The 25,912-nt window shown below is 30.9% G+C and overlaps 1 protein-coding gene across 1 annotated transcript; it reads right to left on the minus strand.

Moving 5' to 3' along the window:
• Positions 1-6,327: 6,327 nt before the first annotated feature.
• Positions 6,328-25,616, minus strand: LOC129226243 (transmembrane protein 68-like). The gene is made up of 8 exons (XM_054860847.1): positions 25,445-25,616; positions 22,760-22,931; positions 21,052-21,225; positions 18,720-18,913; positions 15,468-15,531; positions 12,221-12,296; positions 11,850-11,913; positions 6,328-6,438 (listed from the first exon to the last, which is right to left on the minus strand). Exons 1-8 carry the CDS (start codon positions 25,598-25,600, stop codon positions 6,328-6,330), a joined length of 1,011 nt encoding a protein of 336 aa, XP_054716822.1. The 5' UTR covers positions 25,601-25,616.
• Between the last annotated feature and the right edge of the window lie 296 nt (positions 25,617-25,912).

Below are 25,912 nucleotides of genomic sequence, written 5' to 3' on the forward strand. Positions count from 1 at the left end.
GAGGGCTCTAACCAACTACCCAAGTGTGAATCACCAATTAAAATGAAACTTCGCACATGGATAGAACACTTTAAAATATTGAACCTATGTTTTTCTTTAATCAGCAACAAACACCTTTAACAGGGTGAAATTTACCCCTGAATATTGAGTAATTGGGAATTAGAGAGGGTACATAAAATATTATTTTTTTATTTTAAATTTTAATTACCAAAATTGAAATAGGGATTGACATTTGATGTAGTGAGAAGCAAAGGGATACAAGTGGCAAAATTAAAATTTGGAGGTAACCAGTACAAATGGTAGGTGAACCCCTCCTCTATCTTGGGGCAAGAGATAGTATTAGTAACCCTTGTAGGTACTGCTGTACAGCATGATTTAGAAAAAAAAAATGAAAGCCAACCAAGGATGTAATCTTTATACGCGTTTTATTCAAAACTTGAAAATGTCCACTTACATCACTTTGCTTCTCACAGCCTCATTTGAAAAAGTAAACAAATTAAAGTTGAAGTGTTTCAGGATCTTTCTGAAAATACTATTTTTAGGGGAAAACCATTCTCGCAATGTTACCCCATCGTGCGGCTAGTTGCCTACGAGCAATTCCATGTTAGAAAATCCACCTTCTTGCACTCATCATTTCAGATTTCAATAAAATTCGGCATGAAAGACACATATTACAAGATAAGTAATCCTGCCAATTTTTAGATTTCTATTTTGAAAATTGTTTGAAAAATAAGCTAATAAAAAACTCAATGTGCGGAGGGGGAAAAAAAGTGTGTTCTCACAAAACTTTTGTGTCTCGACTGTAACTTCTCTTATAATTATAGTAGAATGAAAATTCCAAAAAATTTTGTAAAGCTAAAAAATAGAGCTTTCTGTTGATATACAATATGACCTTCTTACAATTTAAGTAACACATCAACTTTAGTTTGCTTAGTTTTTTCAAATTTGCAATCATATTTTGAATTTTTGTAATTGAAATTTAAAATAAAAGAATATACTGTACCTTCTAATTCCTAATTATCCAATATTTAGGGGTGAATTTCACCTCGTTAAAAGTGTTTGTTGCTGATAAAAATTGTTTGAAAAAAAAAACACGGGTTCAATATTTTTTAGTTTTCTATCGAGGAGCAAAATTTTATTCCAATCAGTGATTCACACTTGGATAGGGTTTCTTATTAATATCATCTTTTGCTCCAGAACTTTTGAGTACAGTAAACTCCCAATTATCTGCGGAATAGGATGACATGGTAACCAGGGATAAGCTAATCTCATGGATAATCTGCAAGATACGTAAAAAGCGAAACTAGTGTATACAACAGCTAAAAGGAAATCGCAAACATACTGATATACATAAACAATATTGTTTAAAACAATAGCAGTGTATATTAAAAATGTATGTAAAAGCTAAAAGAAAATTGCTCATTATTACAAATGCATTATGCACATATGCAAGGCTGGCTCTAGTAGTTCTGCCACCCTAGGCAATATTGACAAGTGCCGCCCTCCTCCCATCGAATAATAATAATATAAAATAATAATATATTAATAAAATAAAAATAATTGTAAAGTGCTTAAAATGAAAGTGAGTTTCTAGTTAAATTCCAAACTAGGTTTTGCATGTCCAAGCACTGGTACACACTTTAAATTGTCTTTTTTAACATTAAAATAGCGCAATTTATGGTACTGAAACAGATATTAATATTTTTAAAAGACTCTTAAGTCACGCAATTCACCACCTCTGAAATTAAATTGAATTTCTTGTTTAATTCCGAACTATGTTTTGCATATCCAAGCACTGGTACACAATCTAAACTATTATTATTATTTTTAATATTGAAGCAGTGAATTTTATGATGCTGAAACAGATATTCATACTTTTAAAAAATATGTTTCAATTTTGAAATTTGCCGCCCTAGGCGGCCGCCTAGGTTGCCTACCCCAAGAGCCGGGCCTGCACATATGCGAGCCGATTGTGGAAACAGATGAACAAAAACAGATCATGTTAGGTTAGCCTAGAAACGTGTAGTGGAGGTAAGGGGAATTTTTTCAAACAAAACTGGCTCACTCATTCGTTTGCAAGCAAAAGGGGATGTAAATCTAATTTTGACTAGTCATGGTGACTTTGGAATGCTTTATGTTATTGGAAGGAGAAAGAATAAAGAAATCCAAATGTCTAAAGATAAGATTTTTCATTTGCAAAGTTGAAATAAGTGCATTCTGCTACATTCAGTGAATTATTGCCACAGAATTTTTTTTTTGGAAAGTGGAAGAACCCAGATAATCCAGTGTTTACTGTACCTTCCCCCATTTGCACTGGTTAGCTCCAAATTTTTCCCTTTGCTACTGAGTGCTTCACATGTGCAGTGTATTATGTAGCTTCAATTTTCACTGCTAATTTGTACCTGATTATACTGTTCTACAAAAAATAATACATAATATTTGTCACATAGATGTATCAAGTTTATTGCATCATTGAAATTATGCAAGTTACTTAAGTGTTAAACCATTGTTTCAAGAAAACTGAGTATGACAACTGACACCAATAAACATTGTAGAGTAAAACCTCGCTACAACGATATTTTGGGGACCAAAGAAATATATTGTTGCAGAGGGATATATTGTGTGTTATATCGAGGGCCTACATATTTTGGGAATATAATAGAGTTTTTTTAATTTTAATGTTATAGTATATGCACTACCTAGGTATAAATGTATTTGGGTGATTCTCCAAAATCCTAACAATATTATATCCCAGGAGGACTGTTTTGCCTAGAATTTTTTTCTTTTTTTTAATAGTTAGAAATAACTTTTTTGATGTTATTCTATTCCTATTAAAACAATAATTCATTTATTTTTTCCTAGAAAATTTTTTGATTAACCAGAAAATCACTCTTTTGGCGTGTCCCCATTCGCTTCTCAAATATGCTTAAATTATTTTAAAATATACCAGCATTCTACAAATTTAATTAAGCATACTTAAAGGTGTAAAATAACACATCCATGAACTAAATTTAATTATTTAAATAACCAAGGTACGTCATTTTAAAGTTTGTCCCCAGGTTTCTTGTCATTCTCCTGTCCTAGGAATGAGTTCAATTATTATACATTTAAAAAAGGAATTTTTAATTTGTTGTACAACAACCCTGTTTATTATCATTTTGTTGGGTTCCTTGAGCATTTTGTTAATATGATTTGTCTGCTGTTCTTACTAAAACTTTGAAGTTCAAAAATGGGTTATGTAACATTTTTAATAATTCTTACAGTGGTGAAAAGGAATAAGTACACAATAAGCAGTACGTCTTTTCTTGTCAGAAAAAAACGGAAAAAAAGGCAAAAGTTGATAAAATAGGATATTTTTTATTATTTGAAAACCAAATTATCGTAATAAAGGGAGGTTGAAAATTTAAAGAAAAAATCGTTTTACACGGGTTTATTGCTGTAGAGAATATCTCAATATTGAGAGGAGGATAAAATCAATTCCTATGCAAGTTCACCGGGACCACGAAATACTATTGTAGTATCGGATAGGGTTTATAGCGAGGTTTTACTGTATTTGGGTACTACACGACCATACACTTGGGCATTGTAGTCAAATATGATCTGCTGAAATAGAAATTCCAGTTTGCTTTTGTTACGTTGTACACATGAATCATAACAAATTGAGAATTTATTTTAGTAAAAAGGTTGAAATTAAAGTTAAGTGACTAGGCCAATTATGTAAAGTAGCAAGCAAAACTTCGAATGCCAGCTCGAAAAAAAAAAAAAAGAGAAAAAAAAAACATTTGTACAATGGGTTTTTATGCTAAAGGTAGTACGCAAGTTTTTATACTGTTTATGGAACCTGTTGAAGGCATTTACTAGATTGAGCATTAAGTTCACTTCATAAAGGGAAGAATATTTAAAAAAGCAAAATTAATGTAAAACATAAAAAAGTTAATGGAACCAATGGAGTACAATTATTAATTTTAAATGCATGTTTTAAAGCGTCCACATTCAAATATACTAGGTAAGTAAATAATAAAATAATAAATAAATGAAAGAATAAACACTTGGTTAAAAGATCACTCTTTTTTAAAAATAACCAATACATCCTAGATAAAGTCTAAGAGAAAAATTTAACTATTCAAGATATTTTAAAACTTCACCCTTTATTTATGACTAGTGGTACCCGCACAGCTTTGCCCGTAATAGAAAAATTAAAAGGTTTTTTTGGTTCGCCTGTATATTTACGAATTATGTATGGTGAATTTTCTCGCCAGTTGGCTTGTATACATGTAACGGTTCCACGTTATGATAATTTCGTATCTCGCCAATTGGCTTGTGCCCATGTTACGGTTCCACATTATGATAATTTCGTAAATAATGTATGGTGAATTTTCTCGCCAATTGGCTTGTACCCATGTTACAGTTCCACGTTATGATAATTTCGTATCTCGCCAATTGGCTTGTGCTCATGTTACGGTCCCACGTTATGATAATTTCGTAATTTACTCGTCCATCTTATGATAGTTTTGTTCTTAAAATTGGAATAGAAAAAAAACCACATCGAATTTTCGAAAAGTCGCTTCGAAGTGCACACCCCCATGCTACAAACTAACTTTGCGCCAAACTTCATGAAAATCGGTCCGAACGGTCTAGGCGCTATGCGCGTCACAGAGATCCAGACATCCTCTGGACATCCAGACAGAGAGACTTTCAGCTTTATTATTAGTAAAGATAAAATATTTTTTAAAGTTAAGAGTATGTGAGTGCAGTATATCCCAGTAGTGGTTGCTGTTTAAAGTTCAACCATGTGCACCAATTGCTGTGTAATTTGGCTCAGCCACTGTTTTAGAGTTGAATAAACTAATATGGTAGCCACGTGGGAGGTTTTGAGATAAAAACTCCTCCCAGAATTCTTGGTTTGATACATAACAATCATAATACAGTAGTTTTTATACATATAAGGGTGGTTGTGGCCAAAAACCGCACCCAAAAGGAAATTTCTGGCTTTACTACTGGTATTTGAAGTTTTTTTTTTCTGGTTTGGTATAAACTAAGAATAAACCCAAATGTAAAAACATATTTTGTGTGGGAATAAATTAAGTTTTGTTATAAATTCAGAATTTAATAATTTGAAGAAAAAAAAAAGTGATTGTTTTCATAACTTATTAATGAAGAAAAGCTTTTATATAGACATCCAAAATTTCAGTTAAAAATGTTTATTTGTTTTTAAACTATACTTAAAAATATATTTTGCTGCCCCTTTAGGAGCCGTATACCATTGTCGAATATACAAAACTTTACTTTTTTGTCAAAAGTAAGAAATTTAAACAAAATCATATTACTTTGTATGGAGAAACTGAAACATTATGAATTCTTACACATAAAGTACTCCTTGTTTTCATTTAAACACTTGATCCTATTGATTCACGAACATGGACTATGACTCATTGACAAGCATATCGTTGCTTCAGAGCAACAGTAAGATATTTAATCTCAGAAATAACACTAAGATATCTTACTGTTGATCTAAGGCGACGATATTAAAAATAATAATGGTCATTTTGCCAATATATTTTGTTTTAATGGTTGTAAATGAACCAAATTTTGATCAAGGCTAATTGTGCATACTCTGCATTCATTTTTGTAGTCAAAAATAGGACATTCCCCAATCAGAATTTTGAAGTTAGTGTTTATTTTAATATGAATACCTTGCTCCTTGTGAGATTTTTTTGTTTTCACTGCTTTGAAAGAAGATTTTAATCAATGTTGATACTTCATTTTCTATTGTGTATAATAGCTTAATTTGATGCATTTTGGTTTGTCTCTGCAATTCTTAGCACAGCAACTACTAACCCCACCATCATAAGTTATAAGGAATGACACTTAGAATTATATCAAAAATATAATGTATGATTACAGAAAAGAAAAAAGAGGAAAACATTTACATCAGGCCATCAAATCGGCATTGCATCAATAGAAATAAATGTAGTGGGAGGCGAAACGTGATTATACATTAATAACAATGATGTAAGAAAAAAAGTACAGCAATACATCTTCAAGTAAATGCAGCAGTTTGTGAGAGAATACGTAAATTAAGCACTTTTTACATAAAAATTAAATAAGTAATTCATAAGTAAATTGTTTTTGAAAGCAAACATTCGCACTTATTCCTATCACACACACACATAAAACAAACATTTCAAATAAATTACAGTCCATTTGATGATCACCTACTAAAAATGCAATGAATAATTGTCTTTGCATAAAGATATTTGTCATGGCATGTCTTCAATAAGACTTTAAAATGCATTTACATTTGTTCCCAAAAAGAACACAATAAAATTACACATTCTTTTGCTTTGGCGTTTCATATACCCTATCAAGAAGAGCCTTAAGAATGCTTCCTGGAACTCTTTGATACATGACTATCATCTTTTCAATGGCTTTAGCAGTCTGCAATAAAATAAAATACACAATTATATTTTTTTAAATGATTGAACTTACTTATAATTTACTCTTAAAAACCATTACTTAATTCAAGGTTGGGTATAACAAATGGTAGAAATAACAGAGAATTTAGGTGACAGGTGTCTTATTACGATCCCCCCCCCCTCCCCTCATTTTGTAGCAACATTACATAGACTGGCTTAAACGACATAAAAGTGTAAAAACAATGTTTCACATCATTTCTCAACAAAGAATTTGTCTACTGTCTTCTGAAAGCACGGTCAGTCTAATGCTTTATTCAAAGAACATTGTAGTTCAGCAGCAACGGTGTTTTTTCTATTACTGTAGTTTACTGTGCAATCTAACGCTTTATTCAAACAACATGGTAGCAAGGTAGCAGCAGTAGTGTTTTTTAGGTTACCATAGTTTACTGTGCAATCTAACGCTTTATTCAAACAACATGGTAGTTCAGCAGCAGTAGTGTTTTTTAGGTTACGTTACCGTAGTTTACTCGACAATCTAAGCAGGAACTGTACATTTAATCAAAATAAAAAGTGAATGTTCTTACATAGTGAAACTCACAGTTATGTTTCTGCTATTGTAATTTAAAATTATCTTAGTAAACAGTATTTTTTAATCTGATTCGGATAAACATGATTCTATTGAAAAACCAAAAAATTTGTACTTCAACGATGAAGCTGTAGAGTTCAAAAACATCAGTAAAACACAGTTGAAAGCCAAAATAATAATAAAAAAAAACTTTGAGCAACATTGCATTAAAAACGTTTCTGTTAAGAAAATATTGCTGCTTAGATTTAATCAGTAGAGTCATTACTGGGTTAAAGGGGGTACGGTTTCTACTGGGTGACACCCTTTTGGGTTCAGACACCTGAAAGGGATCAAAGGGTTTGCGAAAAATGTGTATGTCAATTGTGCAGAATGATTTTCAAATATTTCCATTAAATTTCAAATTTTATTTAATCTATTACACACTACATGTTTCATTTTTAATTTTACATTTATCATACTTTTGCTTAAAAATATTTTTCTTGCATTTTTTAAAGTAAAATTTATCTTCTGTTGTGAGCTAATCAGATGTATGATGCTTTCTGATGGCATCACAATGAGTGACATCGATCAGTGGGTTAGTCCAAACATACTGGCTTTATTTTTTAGTAAGACATTCTTTTAATATATAGATGTCATGGTAGGGCTCAACTGTTGCAGGGGCCCATGGGTCCTGGTCCTTAGATCAGAAAGGGTCTAAAAATTACTAAAAGTAAAATTATTTAAACATTTTTTTTTAAAATGAAAGCTCAAAAGCATTTGTTATATGTTAATCCAAATACTCCTTATTTGTAAAATTGAATCAACATCTGGGGAAAATACGTAAAAAAACAGGGTTCATACCCTTCAGGGAGAAAACAATTCAAGTACTTTTCAAGTTTTTCTCAAGGCAAAAAAATTTTTTTTTCAAGACAATATGCATTTCATTTACTGCAAACATAGAAATAAGGCAATAATACAAAAAGTATTTGAAAACAAAATTGCTTTTTCTACAACAAGAGATACTTTGATAAAAGATCTACTGCGTCAAAAGTTTTTCTGAAAATGTCTGAAAAGTTTGGTCATAAAGAGAGGCAGATCCCAATAGGTATCATTTTGCAATCTCCACATTCAAAGTAGTATATTTTCTAGAATCAGTAATTATAGGGATGAAAACAGCCCGAAGTATATATATTTCTTACATTATGCAAAATTATATTGATGCTATACTGTCTTTTAAATATTAATAGATATATTTTTTTTAATACTAGTAGAAATACTAACAAATGAATAAATAAAATAAGCTTGCATTTATTTGACATTTTAACAGATATATCAATTCCATTTACCACTTTCGATTTCCCATACACAAATCAGATGAGTGACATCTAATGCTATAAAACTTCCATATAATTAAACACTTAATACAAGCTGAATCATTGGACACCATAATTAAAAAATGACATTATCAGTGGAGAAACAATTTGAGGAGCATTTTGAAATTTTGTGGAGCAGCTGGGTATATATCATTAAAAAAACTAAACCCAATCTAAAACTTTTTGAGCTTTGATGGTCATTTTAAGCACTAACATAAAAATGATTATTTTTAAATTGATAAAAAAGTTTCAAACACTATGTCATGATTTGAGAATATAAGCATCTTTAATTTCCTATATTTACATGTCTGTCATAAAAAAATAGCACAATATAATTAAAATAAAATTGAATTTATTAAGGTCTTCAAAAGCTATATCTTTGGTAAGCCTGATAAGCATTAAAACTAGATTTGAAGAATGATGTGGGCTTAAATAAACTCAGATGGAATAGGATAAACATTTTTGAATTGGCATGGCAGTCTTCATTAAAAAAAATGAATAAATAAAGTATAAGAAGGGTTGAAAATATTAATCTACAAAAAGGTATTAATGTCTAAGCAGTAGAATGGCATAGCAGATAAAAATGAGAGAGTGTTACAGATCGCTAGAAAGTGGCTGTGAAATGGGCATGGCAAAATAATAGGCGTACAAGTCCTCAGCAAAAAATAAAATACATACAAGACGGGTTGAAAATAATAGTCTACAAAAAGTTATAAAGGTTTAAGTGATTGGATGGCATAGTAGACAAAAATAAGTGAGTGTTATGGAAGCGGATGCAATCGGATTTCGAAATGCATAAACACTGATGCTACGTCATTCTCGAGTCTTTTCCCCTCCCCACCCACGAAACGAAGTTCCTTTCTTCTTTCTACCTTAGAAAGAACACGTGAGTCAGTAAAAATCCTGATGGGAAGAACGTCATGATCGCGATCAATTGCTTGAAAATGCTCGGTGGACGGGAAATGAAAAAAATACAAAAAGCGGAAAATTGCAAAAGATTTTTATCCTTGAAATTAATATAAAAAAAAAAAACTTTCATGAGTGCTTTTAACTTTTATGGGCAGAAACCAAAATACCCAAGTTCAATGGCATAGCCAGAGAGGAGTTTTTGAAGTTTATTTTACGCGGATGAGTTTTGGTTTTACGCGGATGTGGCAAGAAGTAAAGTTATTAAACTTAGACAGTTCAGAACTGCAGGAAGAAGAGCTTTTAGGAGTGACAAAGGAGGCCAAAACCAACGAGGAAAGCGACGTCGGTGAGGTACAACCAAAAAACGTTCACATTGAAAACTTTGAGCCACTGCTAGACAATAGAAATGATCTTTCTGATTTGTTAGTGAAGGAAGATTCTATCATGGAAATGATCCAAGTGATCATGGATGCGTTAATGCTCTGCAAAGAGTTACAGGGAAAAATTCTTAATGGCTGCCAAAAGACTATCACAGCCAGCTCCTCTTTATAAACAGAACACAAAATTAATTTCTTTTCTTTATGCATGTTGTGCATAAAAGTCGATATAAGTACACATTAAAGTTATACAATTAGTCATCACTAGAATGAAGTATTTTGTTATCTCCAGAACCAAACCCCTATTTTTACACTATAATTAGGTCTCGATTTATGCGGCATTTCTGTGGAACGTAACCCCCGTGTAAAATGAGGGTCTACTGTAGTAATTTTGAACATTTGAGGTAAAGGGGAAAATTGGAGATATAGCAAGGTAAACGCATAACGAACACTACTGGATTTCCAGTGAATTATCATAACACAACTACCACTGCTACATACCTTAATTATTTTAGCAGGCATAAAGTAAATGATGTACTTATAAATTCAACTTTATAAAATTATATAATTCAACTTTATATTTAAAGTACAAACTTTAAGTTAATTTGTTAGGTGCTCAATTGCTTGAATTTAAATTTTTTTTCAAAAAATCTGTTATGACCAAAAATTAGCTAAAGATAATTAAATTCAAAATTGTAAAAATAAATAATCATATAATTAAACAAGACCAAAGTAATTAATTCTTTAGTTATTAAAATAAAAAGTAAAATAAGCTATTCTGATTTAGCATGTGTCAAAATAACTTCTAGTTGCCAAAAATATAAAAAAATTTTCAAGATGCAAAAGGATTGAAATCTCAAACAAGGGAAGCAAATTTTCGCGAATTAAGTTCAATGTTGTCATGTTTCACTTAAAATAAACTTATATCTTACTAAGATTAAACATAAAATATGCTAATCTAAGGTAGCTTATATGAAAATAACATCCGATTAGTCAATATATTTAAATATTTGCAAGATGCAAAAAGATTGAAATTTCAAACACAAGAAGCAATTTTTCGCGAAGTCTGAGTTCGCTCAACGTTAGCTTGTTTTCCATAAAATAAATTTATTTGTTTTTTATGGAAATTGAACAAAAAATATACTAATCTAAGGTAGCATATGCGAAAATAACATTTGATTAGCCAAAATATTTAAATATTTGCAGGATGCAAAAAGATTGAAATTTCAAACACAAGAGCGATTTTCCGCGAAATAAGAGTAAGTTCAATGTTGTCATGGTTTCCAAATTGATTCCTTTGTTAATTAATGAAATTAAACAAAAAATAAACTAATCTAAGGTACCATATGTCAAAATATCTTCCGGATTGTAAAAAACATCAAAATATTTACAAGATGCATAAGGATTGAAGTCCCAAACATGGAAGTAATTTTTCGCGATGTTGCACATTGAACAAATGTTTAGAAAATTGCATTGGTGAAATAACTTTTTAAAACTTTTCAGCACAATCCAATGATTTTTGAGATAATTTGAGCGCTAAGAAACTTTTTCAAGGTTTTCGAGCACTTGAAAATGAAAATTTTTTTTCAAGCACTTTTCAAGGTTTTTTAAGGGCATACGAACCCTGAAAAATAAAGAATCAAAGGAACTATCCAGGAGTTGAGATGCTGGTTTAGGAGGGAGGGAGCCTGAACGCAGAATCAGAACTTGGTCCAAACTTTATCAGTCAGGCCCTGAGCCTGGGGTATTAAGGGTACGAGCATGTACATTCTTTTCTTTAAGGCAGGAAATGGTAAATTATGCTGCCTGCTTGCAGTTTTTTTATAAAGCAAAATCCCAATTTTCAGATTAATATTTGTTTTCTCTTTGAATTGCAATTTAGTCATTAAAAGTTCAGACTTTTGTGCCACTCCTTATTCTTGAATACTTTTTTATTCCTTTACAATGCTGATAACTGAAGGATGGAAGCTTTTAGGAAATTTTCCATCATAAAAAAATTTCATAAAAAGCACTGTGCCTTGAAAATATGTTTTACTCAGTTTCATATTAAAAGTTTACTATTCAATAGTTATTTGTTTTACTCAGTTTCATATTAAAAGTTTACTATTCAATAGTTATTTGTCTTGCTGTCTTTATATTCAAAACAAATCATTCTGAACACTAAGTGACTAGCTCAAAGAATAAAGAACATTTTTCTCTCTGAAGTTACCTTGTCTGCTAATTCTTCAGGACTTAAATTGGGATCATATGGAATAGGAGGGCCAATATATGTTCTGAAAAATAACAATTTATTAATTAACCACTGTAGAATAAATAAAGGTTTCACGCAATGTTAAAAGTTACTATACATTCCAATATTTAGATATTTATAAAGTTTAAATTCAAAAAAAAAAAAAAAAATAGAAAAAAAGGCTTATTATTAAAACTTTTGGATGTAGAAAAGGCTTTTATCCAAATTATACTAATAACAGAGGCATAACTTATTTTAATGTCATAAAATACTTAAAATAATATAAATTTACAACATACTTTCAAACAATCAATAAGTAAATTGACAAAAGGTAAGGGGAAAAAATTCACCTCATTTTCACAGGGAAGCCACCATAAATAGGCACAACTGGAAGTCTAGTTTTCTCGTATAATTTTCGAAGCCAGCCTAAAATATTTCATTTAAAAATTCACAAATAATACATGCTTTCATTCACTTAAATGAACAAGTGGTAGATTATTAGATTAAAAAGCACATTCAGTTATCATTTCATTTAGTATTTTCATATACAGTGGGTCCCAAAAGTGTTCGTACACTTTGAAATTTTTTAGTAAAACCAAAGTAACTCGAAACTGAATTCGAATATGAAGTCCAATATTTTTTCACATCATTCCTATGTCATTCTAAATACAAACCATTGGTTTCTTCAAAATATTGACGGATCTCCTTTGTGAAATGGGTCAGAAAACTAAGAGGCAGAGAAATAACATGCCACAAAAGTCATCGTACACTCAAATATTTTCGAATAAATTCATGATTAAAATTGTCATATGTCGTTTTTTTATTATTTTTGCATTGTGTTGACCCTTAACTGTCATTTGGCTTTAATTTTTCGTTTATTTATTCCTTAATATTGGGCTTATTACTTTAAAATGGCTGGTATTCGTAAAAAATTACAAACACCTTTCGAAAGTTGAATTCTTTCCTCCAGTAGCGGTAAATTGGTTTGAAATGTCTCTAAACTAGTTAATTTATTTCATTCTATAGTAAAGTTCTTGATGAAATGATTTAAAGAAAGGAATCGGATCGAAAACAAGGCAAAAAAAGGTCAACAGGCAAATTTAACAAAGCGTGATCGGAGATTTACAGTTAAAAAAATTATGAAAGGTATACATTTGAGTGCTGTAAAAGTTTCTGCAGAGTTGAATGAAAATTTTTTAATTTAATTTTCACCTAAAATTGTTCGCCAAGTTCTCTGAATAGCTGGATTACACGGGATCTCTTCCTGCAGAAATTTTCTTGACCGTGCAAAAAGCAAAAAGCTCACGCTTTTTGCCGCAAAATCAATGATAAATAAGCTCAAAACGTTTTATAATTACACCTTACTTACAGATAAAAATTAATTCAACATTTTTGTTTAAATTTTTGTATAATTGTAAGTAGAAGAAAAAATTTGGAACTTAATCTTAAGAACTTAGTTGGATCAGTTAATCAGGATGGTGGAGGTGTTCTAGTGTGAGGGTGCATATCAGCATTAGGACTTGGTAGTTTGGAATTTTTTGATGAAATAGTGCATCATGCTGTTCTTTTAAATATTTTAAAAACCAAATTTTAATTTCCAAAAATTTATTTATTGGAAACAACTTTGTTTTTTATCAAGGTAACGATAAGAAGCACACGGTATCCAACGTATGCATCTAGTGCCTCGAAAATTGTCCTAAAGTTTAGAAAATACCCCCTCAATCTCCAGATTTAAACTGAATGTAATGTATTTAGAGATATATGGAGGCTAGATTACGAAAATAGGGCTTTAAAACGAAAATAGAGCTAGAAACAGTAAGACTCGAAGTGTGGTTGAACACTTACTCAGAAATTACATTAAAAAAAAGAAAGAAAAAGAATAAAATTTATTCCTAGATGTTTAAAAGGTGTTATGAATGCTGCATGATGTTCTGCTAATTAATAACTTAATCAAAAGTTAGATTATTCAATAATATATAGACATTTTGTAAAGTGTACAAAGACTTTTGTGAGATAAAATTTCCAGCACTTTTTGGTTTTCAATTTTAAAAATTAAGTTTTAATATTTTTTTAAAACTTTTTATGTAGTTTTGTTAAAAAATGATCATAGATCTTATAATTAAATACCTATTCCGAAATATTAATTCTAACCAATGGATTGAGGCCTATTTCGTTGAAAGTCGTAGGTGTACGAAGACTTTTGGGAGCCACTGTACGTTATGTATCAAATTATTTAAAAGGTGTGACATTTAATTATAAATCATCACCCACATCAGAAACTTTTCAAATCTAGTTAGTCAAGTTTTGCTAACAGGGTTTGCCAATATATATCAGTCGATATATATCATGATATATATCACGATATATATCCGATATTTATTTTGAAAATATCATGATATTTTGATATTTTCCATATTTATTTTTCTAACTACCGTACTTTCAATTTCAAAAGTATATTAATCAAAGTAATATTGTTCATTTATTATTAAAAATAACCAATACAACAAAGTGATATAATATTTTTTTTACTTGTATTTTATCTTCATAAAATTATTAGTAATGCAACAATTTTAAATCATATCAAAAGTGTCTAATCAATATTAAACATTGCTCAGAAAAAAGAACATGTCTTATTACTGCAAGGACTAATGCATATTTTTTTTATTTCTGAGTCATGTAACTTTGTAAAAGTAGCTAACAGAAGAAAAATTAGTAAAACAGCTAATACTAAATAAACTCCATTAAAATTGATAGAAATGTAAAATGAAATACTAGACATAAATAATGAAAAAAACCATAATTAAAAGTCTAAACATTGTAATTGTAATATAAGAAAATAAAGAGTAATTTCAGAATGCATTTAGTATTTTAAAGACTTTAGTTTGAGCTAGTTGAAAATATCGGATATATATCAAAATATCCTATACATATCAAAATATTGGATATTTTCGAAAATATCATATTTTTGAACCCTGCTTGCTAATCTACCAATCAGACTTATCTGTTATGAGAAATAAATAAATCCCTTTGTTCAGAGAAGAAAAAGAAATCAACAATGTTTTAATGCACAAAAATAGCAGATTACTGCATATACCTGTTTTGGGGTCTACAGAGAACCCCTTCTTCAATGAAAAATAGTGAGCTTTTGGATGTAAAGACACCCAACAAAAGTTTTTGAAGCTTTTGTCAGTTGAAGCAGGCTTTTGTCGGGTGAACATCTTGATGTCTTTACATTCAAAAGCTTACTATTTTCCATTGAAAATGGGGTTCCATTAAAACCCGAAACATGGGTAGGCAGTAATCTGCTAATTTTGTGCATTAAAGCATTGTTGATTTTCTATCTGCTATGCTCTTAACACATAAACAGTAAAGAGCAAGTTACATTCAAAATTAGATGCTGTTAAAATCAATAACAGTTTTAAATTTCATAAAATTTATATTGGTGTTATTACTTAAATAACAAACTTAAGAACATTTAATACATAAAAACAATATGTTGCTAATGCCTACAATTTAAGAGAGTAAATTTTGAAATTCCATAACTTAACAAACTGTACATAGGATTCATTGACCAGAACTTAATAAACTGTTACTTACGGCTTCCTGTTTTGAGAGATCTGAAAGATTCCCTTAAATTCTGGGTGAAAATAGGAATTATGGGCTGAAAGAGTTAAATAAACAATCAAGCTTTTCTTTATTTCTAGAATTGGCAAAATAGAAGTTAAAGGGTAAAATAATCAAAATTTAACTATAAACCTGAATTTACAAACACTAGTAGCTCATAAATATAGGAGAAAAAATAGATAAAAAGAAGGAGGGATATTACAAGTGGTTGAAATTATCTGGCATCAATTTTTTACGTATCAGGATTTATAGTCAATCAAATAACAAATATAGAACACAACTTTCATGGAATAAATGCTTGTAATTATAATATAACAAGGATTTGACAAATGTTTTTGTTTAATTGAAAAAATTTTGTTCCTAAAATTGGAATAGAAAAAGAACCACATTGAATTTTTGAAAAATAGCTTTGAGGTGCACACTTTCATGCTACACTAACTTTGTGCCAAATTTCATGAAAATCAGCCGAACGGTCTAGGCACTATGCACGTCACAGAGATCCTGACACACAGAGATCTGGACAGAGAGACTTTCAGCTTTATTATTAGTAAAGATGAGAACAAAATCTATTCAAAAAATCACTTCGAGGTGCACTTCACACTCCTATGCTACAAACTAATTTTGTGCCAAATTTCATGAAAATTGGCTGAACGGTCTAGGAGTTATGCGTGGCACAGACATCCAGACAGGGATCCAGGCATTCAGCTTTATTCTTAGTAAAGGTATAATTCCGATGTCACATTGGAAAACTTTATGAATATCTTGGAGGGATGAAACCTTCAATGACCCAACAAAAGAAGCAATAAACAAACTGAAATTAAATTTAATTTTAAAAAGGACAGAAAAAGAATTCTAAATGAAGAAAAATTCCTCCCCCTGGCGAAACCCACTCACCCCCCTAAACATTACTTCTATACTTTCATGCATACAGAGTTCCCCCTCCATCTTACAAATAAAATTCAAGTACTTTACAAGAACTTTTTAAGGACATTAAAAATTTTCTCAAGGACTTCAACTCTAATGAAGGGTATGCAAAAAATTAAGATTCGCTTCAAGAATGAAGTTATTATCAATGAACTGTTCAGATTTGATGAGCAATACATTTTGTAAGTTTAAAAATAGAAACTTTTTGAAACAAAAATTAAAGTTTTGCATTAGTAATAAAAAAGAAAATTCTGGAAGAATGTACATTCGAGTGAAATGTTCAATATTTTGACTTATTAAACTTGAAATGAAAGTAGTACTGTATAAGAAACTGGATGGTTGGACTAGATTTCCAGTAGAAAATATTGTATCATTGTAACATAATCAAATCAAAATAGCTAAAAAAGAAAATTTGCTGTCCATGGAAGGGACACTTATCAATTTAAAAGTTTTATCAGTGAAGAAATTAAATAATTTGAAGCCATTATTGATACACGATTACAAGGTGAGGGTCATGACCACCCCCTAAATCATTCACAACAGTATACGTCCATAATGTAAACAATTCAGTAGCATTTTCAATTCATTAATCATTTTTGAAAGTAAGTATCCCCCCCCCCTTTTTTTTGTAAATTAAAATTAGTACAGAATCCTTTTTTAAGAGTAAATTATGAACGACAAGATTTTATGAAATAGTTGTATGGCTGTAAATTTCTATTTATTTCTTTTTTTTTTCATGAATGTAGTAAAAATTAGCACTAATTTTTACTACATTCATGAAAAAAAAAAAGAAATAAATAGAAATTTACAGCTTGCATTTTAAAAGCTATAAAAATACATTTTGGAAAACTTAAGTGAAGATAGGTTTTTATTTATTTATTTATGCAAAATAAATAGATAAGCAAATAGATGAGAAGTCGGCAGCAAACTGCATTTTAGATGAAATAGTTTCAGTTTATCGCAAAACCTCAGAAGTAGTGAGGATAAAATACAATTTTGCTCTCTTTTACAGAAAATGACTAATTTAAAAAATAATACATGATTTCTGGCAATTTTAATGAAATTCTCAGTAGTTTTATCTGAGATAAGCATCTAATTCTGATTTTGGAAACTTAGGCAATTTATAGTCTTGTCTGCTTCTTGCGAATGACCAAACATGGCAACTACGCGAAAAATTTAGGATAGTAGATTTTTGATTTTGTTGCATAAAAGAAAATATAAATTATTTAAAAAAAACTCCAAAAAACTATAATTTAGATGAAAGTGTCAGTTTTTACCACATTAGCGTCCAAAGCCAATAAGGATCAAATAATATTCTGAAGATAAAATTTGATAATTTGATGGAAACAATTTTGCATTTTTCAAGAAAAAAAATTATTATTCGGGGGGGGGGGGGGGGGGCACATTTTGCAGAATGTTCCATAGTTTGCATTGTATTGCAATAGACATCCAATTCTGTTTTTGGAAACTTAGGCACTTAAAGAATCTTGTCTACTTCCATCTTGGAAGTGACCAAATATGACGACTTTAAATAAAAATTAAATTTTTGGTTTTTGAATTTGTAGCACAAAAATAATTATAAAATAAAAACCTATTTAAACACCAATTTAATTGAATTCTAATAGCTTTTAGCACATAAGCGTCCAATGCCATAAAAATAAGATGAACATTTAAATACAAAATTTTTCATTTCTCAAGAAAACTAAAAAAATTATACATAAATACATACATTTTACGCTATTTTCATTAGTTTGCATTTAAATAAACATCAAATTCTGTTCTGTTTTAGGAAACTTATGCATTTAAGTATCTTGCCTACTTCCATCTTGCGAGTGACCAAATATGCGTCCATGTTTCATGCGTCCAACTTTCTTCCTCGATGTGCTTATCCTCAAGCGTATGTTTCCTAAGAGATATATTTTCTTCAACACTCTTGAGTTAGTGCATAATTCCTGTTCATCCCAAGATATTTTTTCTTAGGAACAACAGGGAGGTAAATGGCGATGGACGTTTTTTTTAGGTCACCCCTTTACAAATTAGGTCTGACCTTCACTGGTTTTCTCCGTTGTAATGTGAAGAATGTGCTTCACCGCACAAGAGGGGAATTCTTTTGTAAAAATCATAGTTTTCAAGGACTTTTCAAAATTTTCAAGGATTTCACATGATTTTCAAGTACTTTTGGGGGCCCTTAAAAGTCAAAATGAGATTCAAGGACTTTTCAAGGATTTTTCAAGGCCGCGGGAACCCTGAGTATATCTATTTGCACACAACAAAAATTCATCATTTGAAGAAAAAACTTACCACTTTTGCTTCTAGTGCAACTTTTGCAAACCCAATTCTTTTCCCCCATATCAAATGATACTCTTCATCTCCAAACTGAGCTTCTAAAACTCCTCCTGGAGCCAAAGCAACTAAATGACCCTCTTTCAAATACTGAACACAGAGGTTGAAAGAGCCAGAAAACACATGGCAGACATCCATCAACAAATTCCAGCCTGAAAACAAAAGTTTAACATAAATTAACTGAAATAAAAACCTAATTAATTCTGACAATTTCCACTATGCATTGTTTTTAAAAATTGGTTTGTGATTATATCAGCATTAGAAATAAACTGTTGTTAGTCACACTTGAGATCAAAAATTTTGATTTGATAACTAAACAGTCAAATTGTCTAACAGCAAAAATTGAAGCTAATAGTTTGGAATTGCACCAAAGCCCCCTGATTCATCCTGATTGAACTGAAGAATACATTTGTAAAATAATTTTAAAATACAATATGTTTATAAAAAGTCATTTCATTTTGCATACTTTGAAGATTTTCGGAGAATATGCAGCAATTCAACATTATATGTAGCTTTAAAAATATGTTCTGACAAGCATATATTTGATCATGGCCCTACTAGATGGCGCTGAGGCTTTTGGGCCTTGACAATTTATGACTTTTTTGAGTTAAATCGATGCAACTATGATCTGTTCTTGAAATTGAACGGAATCCTGTGCAGCCACCAATTAATGACAAATTTCAAAGTTGGTTTCTTTTTCATTGAACGTCGCTTATTTTGACCACAAGAGGCGCTAAACCTGGGTTGGCAAGTTTCTGCCGAGGGGTTAAAACCTCTGGTAGAAACTGGCATGGCAAAAACCACTTTCTGCCACATTTGCGGTAGAAACTGGCAAAAACTCACAAAATGAAAAAAAATTAAATTATTGACATGCAATAGGAAGTGCATGGAAAAAATATTTATTAACCAAAGCACAATTTAATTATGATATTACCACAATTTAAAATCAAATGTTACATTGTTTGGACTCTGCAGTTGCTTCTTAGAAAAGGTGGTTTCTAAAATCTAAACAGTTTCTCAATCTAATATGTACAAATGAGAAACTTTAGAATATTCCTGCAACAGAAGAGCTAGCAGGCAATGTATGAAGGCACAAGCCATGTTCGTAAAACTTTCATCTATTGTATATATTTTTTAAACTGATCCACCATGTAGTAACTGGGGTAGTGGAAGAAATTCAACTGGAAAAATAAGTTTCGAGAAATAGGGCCTATTTGTTTTGCTAAGCTGTGACATTAGGTACAAAATCTATGTTAATATTGACAAGTAAAATTCTGGCACTTTCTTCTTGAAGCAAGTTATAATTTCGATCACAAACAATTTAGATGAAGCATATAAGTGAGCAAATTAAAATCAGAAATGCCTTTTAATTTTATATGTCGTTCCTCTTTCCTGAGCACCTATATGATTTTTCGTCCTTTGTTAGATTAATCCATACATTACGAGCATCTGCAATTAAAAAGTTCCCTTTTCGAACTAAATCAAGGGCATTAGCATAGGATTTTATTTTTTTAAATGATGAAATGAAGTTTAATTTTTTAGTTTTCTTAAACGAATATCATTCAGCAATCATTTAAGTAATTAAAGATGCTTTTAAGTTTTTGCCAGTTTCTGCCGGTTATAACCAGTTTCTGCCACTGGCACGGCAAAAACTAGTTTCTGCCAGCAGAAAGCCAACCCTGCGCTAAACGGAACACTGGCATCCACCAATCAATGGCAATGTAATGTTAAACATGGATTTTCTGTAGCACCCTCTTTGTTACCATGAGTTTCAGCGATTGTCATGGCCCATAAGCGAAATTTAGTGGGGCCACAATTTGATTCATTACAAATGGCATCTATAGTTGGGGCAAACCTAACCTGGCTGTGTTGTAATGCTGTGATTAGGGGATCTGCGTAGCCTTTACAATAAACACTTCCAAGTTAAATTTGCCCTAGCTGTAGACTGTTCATTTTGATGTCTAGAAACGTATCCCAGGCGCCATCATGACTTCTAAATTTGAATTCTTACTTTCAATGCTGGATTAAACTTTTAACAAATGTTTCTCAGAAGAAAATTCCAATTAATTCAATCCACCTATCTTAAAATTTCAATCAGTAAATAAATCAGATGGGGCAAAAACTCACACAGAACATTTTCTCTTCTCAGAAATTTTTACCCTAAGATTAAATAAACATAGTTCATATTCATCCGCTAGACAAAACTGGCAAACTAATAGCCAGCAAAGTCCTTAGCAAAAGAAGTTGAGGTGATACAATATTCAAATACAAATTCATAACTTTAACTTACCAGGTATTTTAAAGAGAAAATGATCCCCAACCGATCTAATACATCTCTTTTTAATAAGAATAGTTTTTGCTAGAATAAAATAATAATCAATGGGAATGGCACCATGGTAGAATATTAACAAAGCTCCTCCTTCTTTAGACTCTGGAATATTTTCCAATCCAACGATTTCATACCCTAAAATACACAAGAGCAAGGCAATCATAATGGGAAACCATCTGATAATTTATTAATTAAATACGCACACTCAAGTAAGATATTACAAGTAAAAATAATTACACTACACTGATAAATATTTGGAAATGGGACTTCGTACAAGTTCTAAAACATTTTCACAATCATGAATTTCATGTATTTTAAACTGCCATCATATCTGAAACAGATTTATCACATGTGATGCCAGGTTCAAACAGGCACATTCACATAAATAACAAAGTTTCTGAAATTAAAAAAGTTATTGGAAGAAAAATACAGATTTTTTTTTTAATGGACTAAAAATGTACAGATTTTTAAACATCAATTTTAACTTCATGTTGTTTTCAGTCATAAGAAAAGTAATGAAAGGATCAGCAAAAAAAATTTTCCTAAACAGTTTTACACACATGTGATAATTTTAAATTGAATATTTCCCTCATTTCAGGACTGAACCCGTGTTTTTTTTCATTAATTTTTTTTAAAGCCTCATCCAGGTGAGTTTTTTTCTTTTCTTTTTTTTTTTTTGTTTGGGGGGGGGGATTGGGATTTTTTGGATTTTGTTTTTTATTGAGGAGGCGGGGACTAATATTATAGGGTATCTTTAAAGGTAATTCAATACAATTTTATTACTAAATCTAAAACAGCACACATAGTGTTCTTATTGCAATGCTATATAAAATTTAAAATTATTTTAAAAAGCAAACTAATGAATAAAGTTATTATACAGTCTCAATCTCCATTACTATACATCTAATTTCACCACCAACTATTAATATTTTACTCTATTTCTTTAATTTTTCTTCAAACAAATATGGAATTTTATCGAGTTAAAAACTTGAATCAGCTTTTTTTTTTTTTTTTCAAATAAAAATGTCTTCTCATTACATAAGTTTTCAGGGCTTTGAAAGCACAGAAATTACATACGGTCATAGCTATAATGATCAAACTTAGTTTGATGATAGCCCCCTTCCAATGAAGCATATATGTAAAAATTGCACAGCATTGAAAAAAGAATCCAAATTTTTGCAGAAGTTTGCTAAAATGTATAAATATGCATTAATAAATATTTCTGTTAAAGTAGCATTTCTAAAATGTAAGTTGAACGCTAAAAAATTGATACTATTGAAAATTGATAAATGATTATGCAATGACATATTAAATTTAAGCAAAACATTATAACAGATGAAGAATTGAAATTCATACGTTTTTGAAATATGATTTTTTGAAAAATACACAATAATTAGAATCCACTAAACACCTCTCATTTTTATTACATAGCATTAAACAAAACACAAAATAAAAATTGGATCAAAATGTAAAAATATGAATACATATATGTTCTTATTTTTACAATGATGATGAATGTGCAAAATATTCCTTCATAAGAGTCCTCATTTTTATAAACAGCACAAATTGTGCTTTTCTTAAAGTACTGATTGAAATATGTACAATAACTGACAAGTTTTTATAACAACAGTATATCTATACATATATGAATTTATATGTATAAAAGTACCATGCCATATCCAGCCTAAGGTATCCCATGCCGTTGCTAATGTGTTTCTAGCACCGTCCCAAACATCTCTGCTATACGCATCACGCAATCGATACCTGAACCGATACACACGGACAAAAAGGGCACACAGGAAACAAAAGATGAAAAGGACAAATGGAAAAAGGAATGCAACCTGAAATTAAAATATACAATTATTCAAAGAAAAAAATAACAAAATGTATTTTAAACACTTATTTACTTTTAAAAAAAATATATACATTAATTACAATTTCAGCAACAAGTTTTTGTATAACTGTGTAGCTCAAACTCTTTTATTTCAAAGACAAAAAACTATTTCAAAAATTCAACAGAGTAAGAGTGCCAGACGGGGGGGAGGGAGGGGGGGGGAGCGGTCATGACGCAGACTGCGTCATTGAGATTTTTAGGGAGCAGTGTTTGTCCTTCTTGTGGACCATCATTCTTGGGGGGAGGGTGTGGTATTTGTGGTATTCCCTGAATAAAGGTAAGTAACATATTATACATGACAAGTGCAAAACTTCATCTTCATAAAAGAATTTCAGTTATAATGAACAAAGATCAAACACACACACACAAGAAACAAATGAAATGCAGCATTGCCATTGCAACATATATGGAACAACTATCTCCATGTTATAAACTCGAATGCAATTCTAATTTACTCAAAATATGTATGTATTCATTTCAAAAATAATGATTTTGAAGCAAAACCCTCATTACAAAAAAGCATTCATTAATGATTGCATACTCTGTAGTCAACAAAATACTAAAAACTTCAAGGCGGCAATATTGGGTCCTAATTTCAGATGAGATAAATACAGTTTTTAAGTATTTTTTTTTTTTTTTACAAAATAAGCAGTGTTGTAAATCTTTGGTGATCTCTGGTTACAAGATCAATTGAAGTTCCAAAATCGGAATTTTAGAAGATCTTCAATGAAGTTAGAGCAAGCAGGGCTTAGTGTCTGATAGCAATGATAGGGCGGTTTGTATTTTATACTTCCTGAAATTTGACTTTTTTCTCTGATTTGATAAAATTAGTCTTTGGCTAATATTGTTTAAATCTGGCTAATTTACTCCTTACTGGCTGTTGCGTCATTACGCTACAGACAAGCCTTGATTGTTTAACGGACTCTAGAAATCGTCTGCGAGCCTCCGAAGAACAACTCAACGCAGCATGCGCGCCTAGCTCTGTTTTTGGTTTTAACTTGCTCGCCGACTTGCTCGAATATGGTTGTGTTTTTGTAGAGCTCCCGCAACGGAGCATAGCTTTCTTTTACAAAGGGTATTCGTCCCTAAATTTAAACAGCTATATTGGTTAGCTATAAATGATTATTGGAATCATGTTGTAAATATGTGTAAATAGTTTATAAAGTCTTTTTATAAAAGCAATTAGTCATCACTCAAAACAAAACTTACAGTCCACTTAGAATATCGCCGAATCACTGGCTAACAATTTTGAATCCCTAGCGCAGGCCCTGCATATATGTGTGTATGTGTACTAGTGATGTGCAGGATATTCGTATCCATATCCACAGATATCCAAGGGAAAATAAAAATCAGTATCCTTATCTGTTTTATGTTTGACGGATATCAAACAGATCTTTTAGTCTTAAATTTTATGACATATTTGAAATTCTACGAATAGGTAAATATAAAATACAATCAAATTCCATTTAAAATTAAGTTTTTTCTTCTCATAAAGGTCATATAGTATCATTTTAGTACCAAAGTACCCAATTTTTATTAATTTGTAGTTTGCATTATTCCTCATTTTGGCTTTTCTAAGCATTCTTTGTAAAAAATGAATCTAAATTCTCCGTATGTAAAGATAGATGCTCCCGGTTGTGTAATTGCTTGTGGAGGTGCGAGTCGGGAAGAATAAGTTAGATATGCATTTATGCGAAATAGAATGTGAAAAACTACTTCTAGTTTTTCCCAGCAGATGTAGCAGCTTTAGACTTTTGCTATTACATATAATGGTAAAGATAATTACCATTATATGTAATAGCATTAACTAACACACATAGCATTAACATTTAATTTGACACTAATTTTTCACATTTTATTTTGCCACAAATGCAGGGCTGTTCCATTCCTTCCGACTTTTGCCTCCTCTTCCAAGGGCGCCCATATTGGGGGGCTCAAGTCCTCCCCTTAGAAATTAGAACTTCCTTGCTTTTAGTACTTTTTTCTTTGCAAAAATGTAACAACATTTCTTTTCCAGCCATTAATGAATAATTTATTAAAAATGTCAAAGTTTAATAACTCTAATCTGTACTCAAATCGGTGTCTATAGGGGAAATATCCTGCTAAACAATGGGGAAATTTCTGAAACCCCCCTTGAAATTTTGCATATGGGCGCCCATGTCCTCTTCTTAGGGGATATTTCTTGTACGGATAAATCATATTCTTGATAATGTTTTCGTATGTAATATGGATTTTTTAAAGAATTTGTATCTTTACCCTTACGGGAACACCTTCTGTCAAATTTTATATTTCGACTGTTACTAAATTCTGTAAAAAAGTTGAGCTCCTTATCCATATCCATGGATCTAAACACGAATGATCCATATCCGTGTTTGTATCTGCGGATCGACATTTTTGATGATCCGGCACATCACTAAAGTGTTTACATATACATATCGGAGAGAGTGAGAGATTACGTACCACTATTGGTGTGAACAACCATATGAGCCAGGAAACAAAATAGATATCTACATACTGCTCCAAATATTCCAGATGCAAAGAAGAATATGTATAGTTCCCAATTTTTTCAACAATATCATACAAGTAATTGATCATGGCCGGACGCTCTTTTAGCATAGAGGAATAGGATCAGACTCTTGTAGAACCGTCAACAACTTTAAAAAATTCACACCTGTTGCTGAAGTAAAGGAAAGAAATAATTATAATATAAAATAAAAGCAGTGTCAGAAATAAATAGTGGTTTAGTCACATTTTGCAACCAAAATTTTCATTTTCAACCCCAGATTTCCAATCCCATGGTTGTAGCCAGTGGGGAGTTTAGGGGTTCAACCCCCCCCCCCCCCCAAAAAAAAATAGTCCCATATATTTCTTTAATGCCCAAAGTTCAAACATATAGTAGGTCTTTTGATCAAATTCTATCTTAGACCC

Source organism: Uloborus diversus, chromosome 1 (assembly GCF_026930045.1).
Source record: "Uloborus diversus isolate 005 chromosome 1, Udiv.v.3.1, whole genome shotgun sequence".
In the NCBI taxonomy this organism is placed as follows: domain Eukaryota; kingdom Metazoa; phylum Arthropoda; class Arachnida; order Araneae; family Uloboridae; genus Uloborus; species Uloborus diversus.

What these genes read in the sequence shown, in the direction of transcription:
- LOC129226243 (XM_054860847.1), bottom strand. Translation starts at nt 25,600, where the DNA reads ATGCTAAAAGAGCGTCCGGCCATGATCAATTACTTGTATGATATTGTT. An exon ending in CTTAGGCTGGATATGGCATG is followed by an intron (nt 21,226 to 22,759) that starts GTACTTTTATAC and finishes TGTGTATTTTAG; the next exon opens with GGTATGAAATCGTTGGATTG. An exon ending in GGCTTCCCTGTGAAAATGAG is followed by an intron (nt 11,914 to 12,220) that starts GTGAATTTTTTC and finishes GTTATTTTTCAG; the next exon opens with AACATATATTGGCCCTCCTA.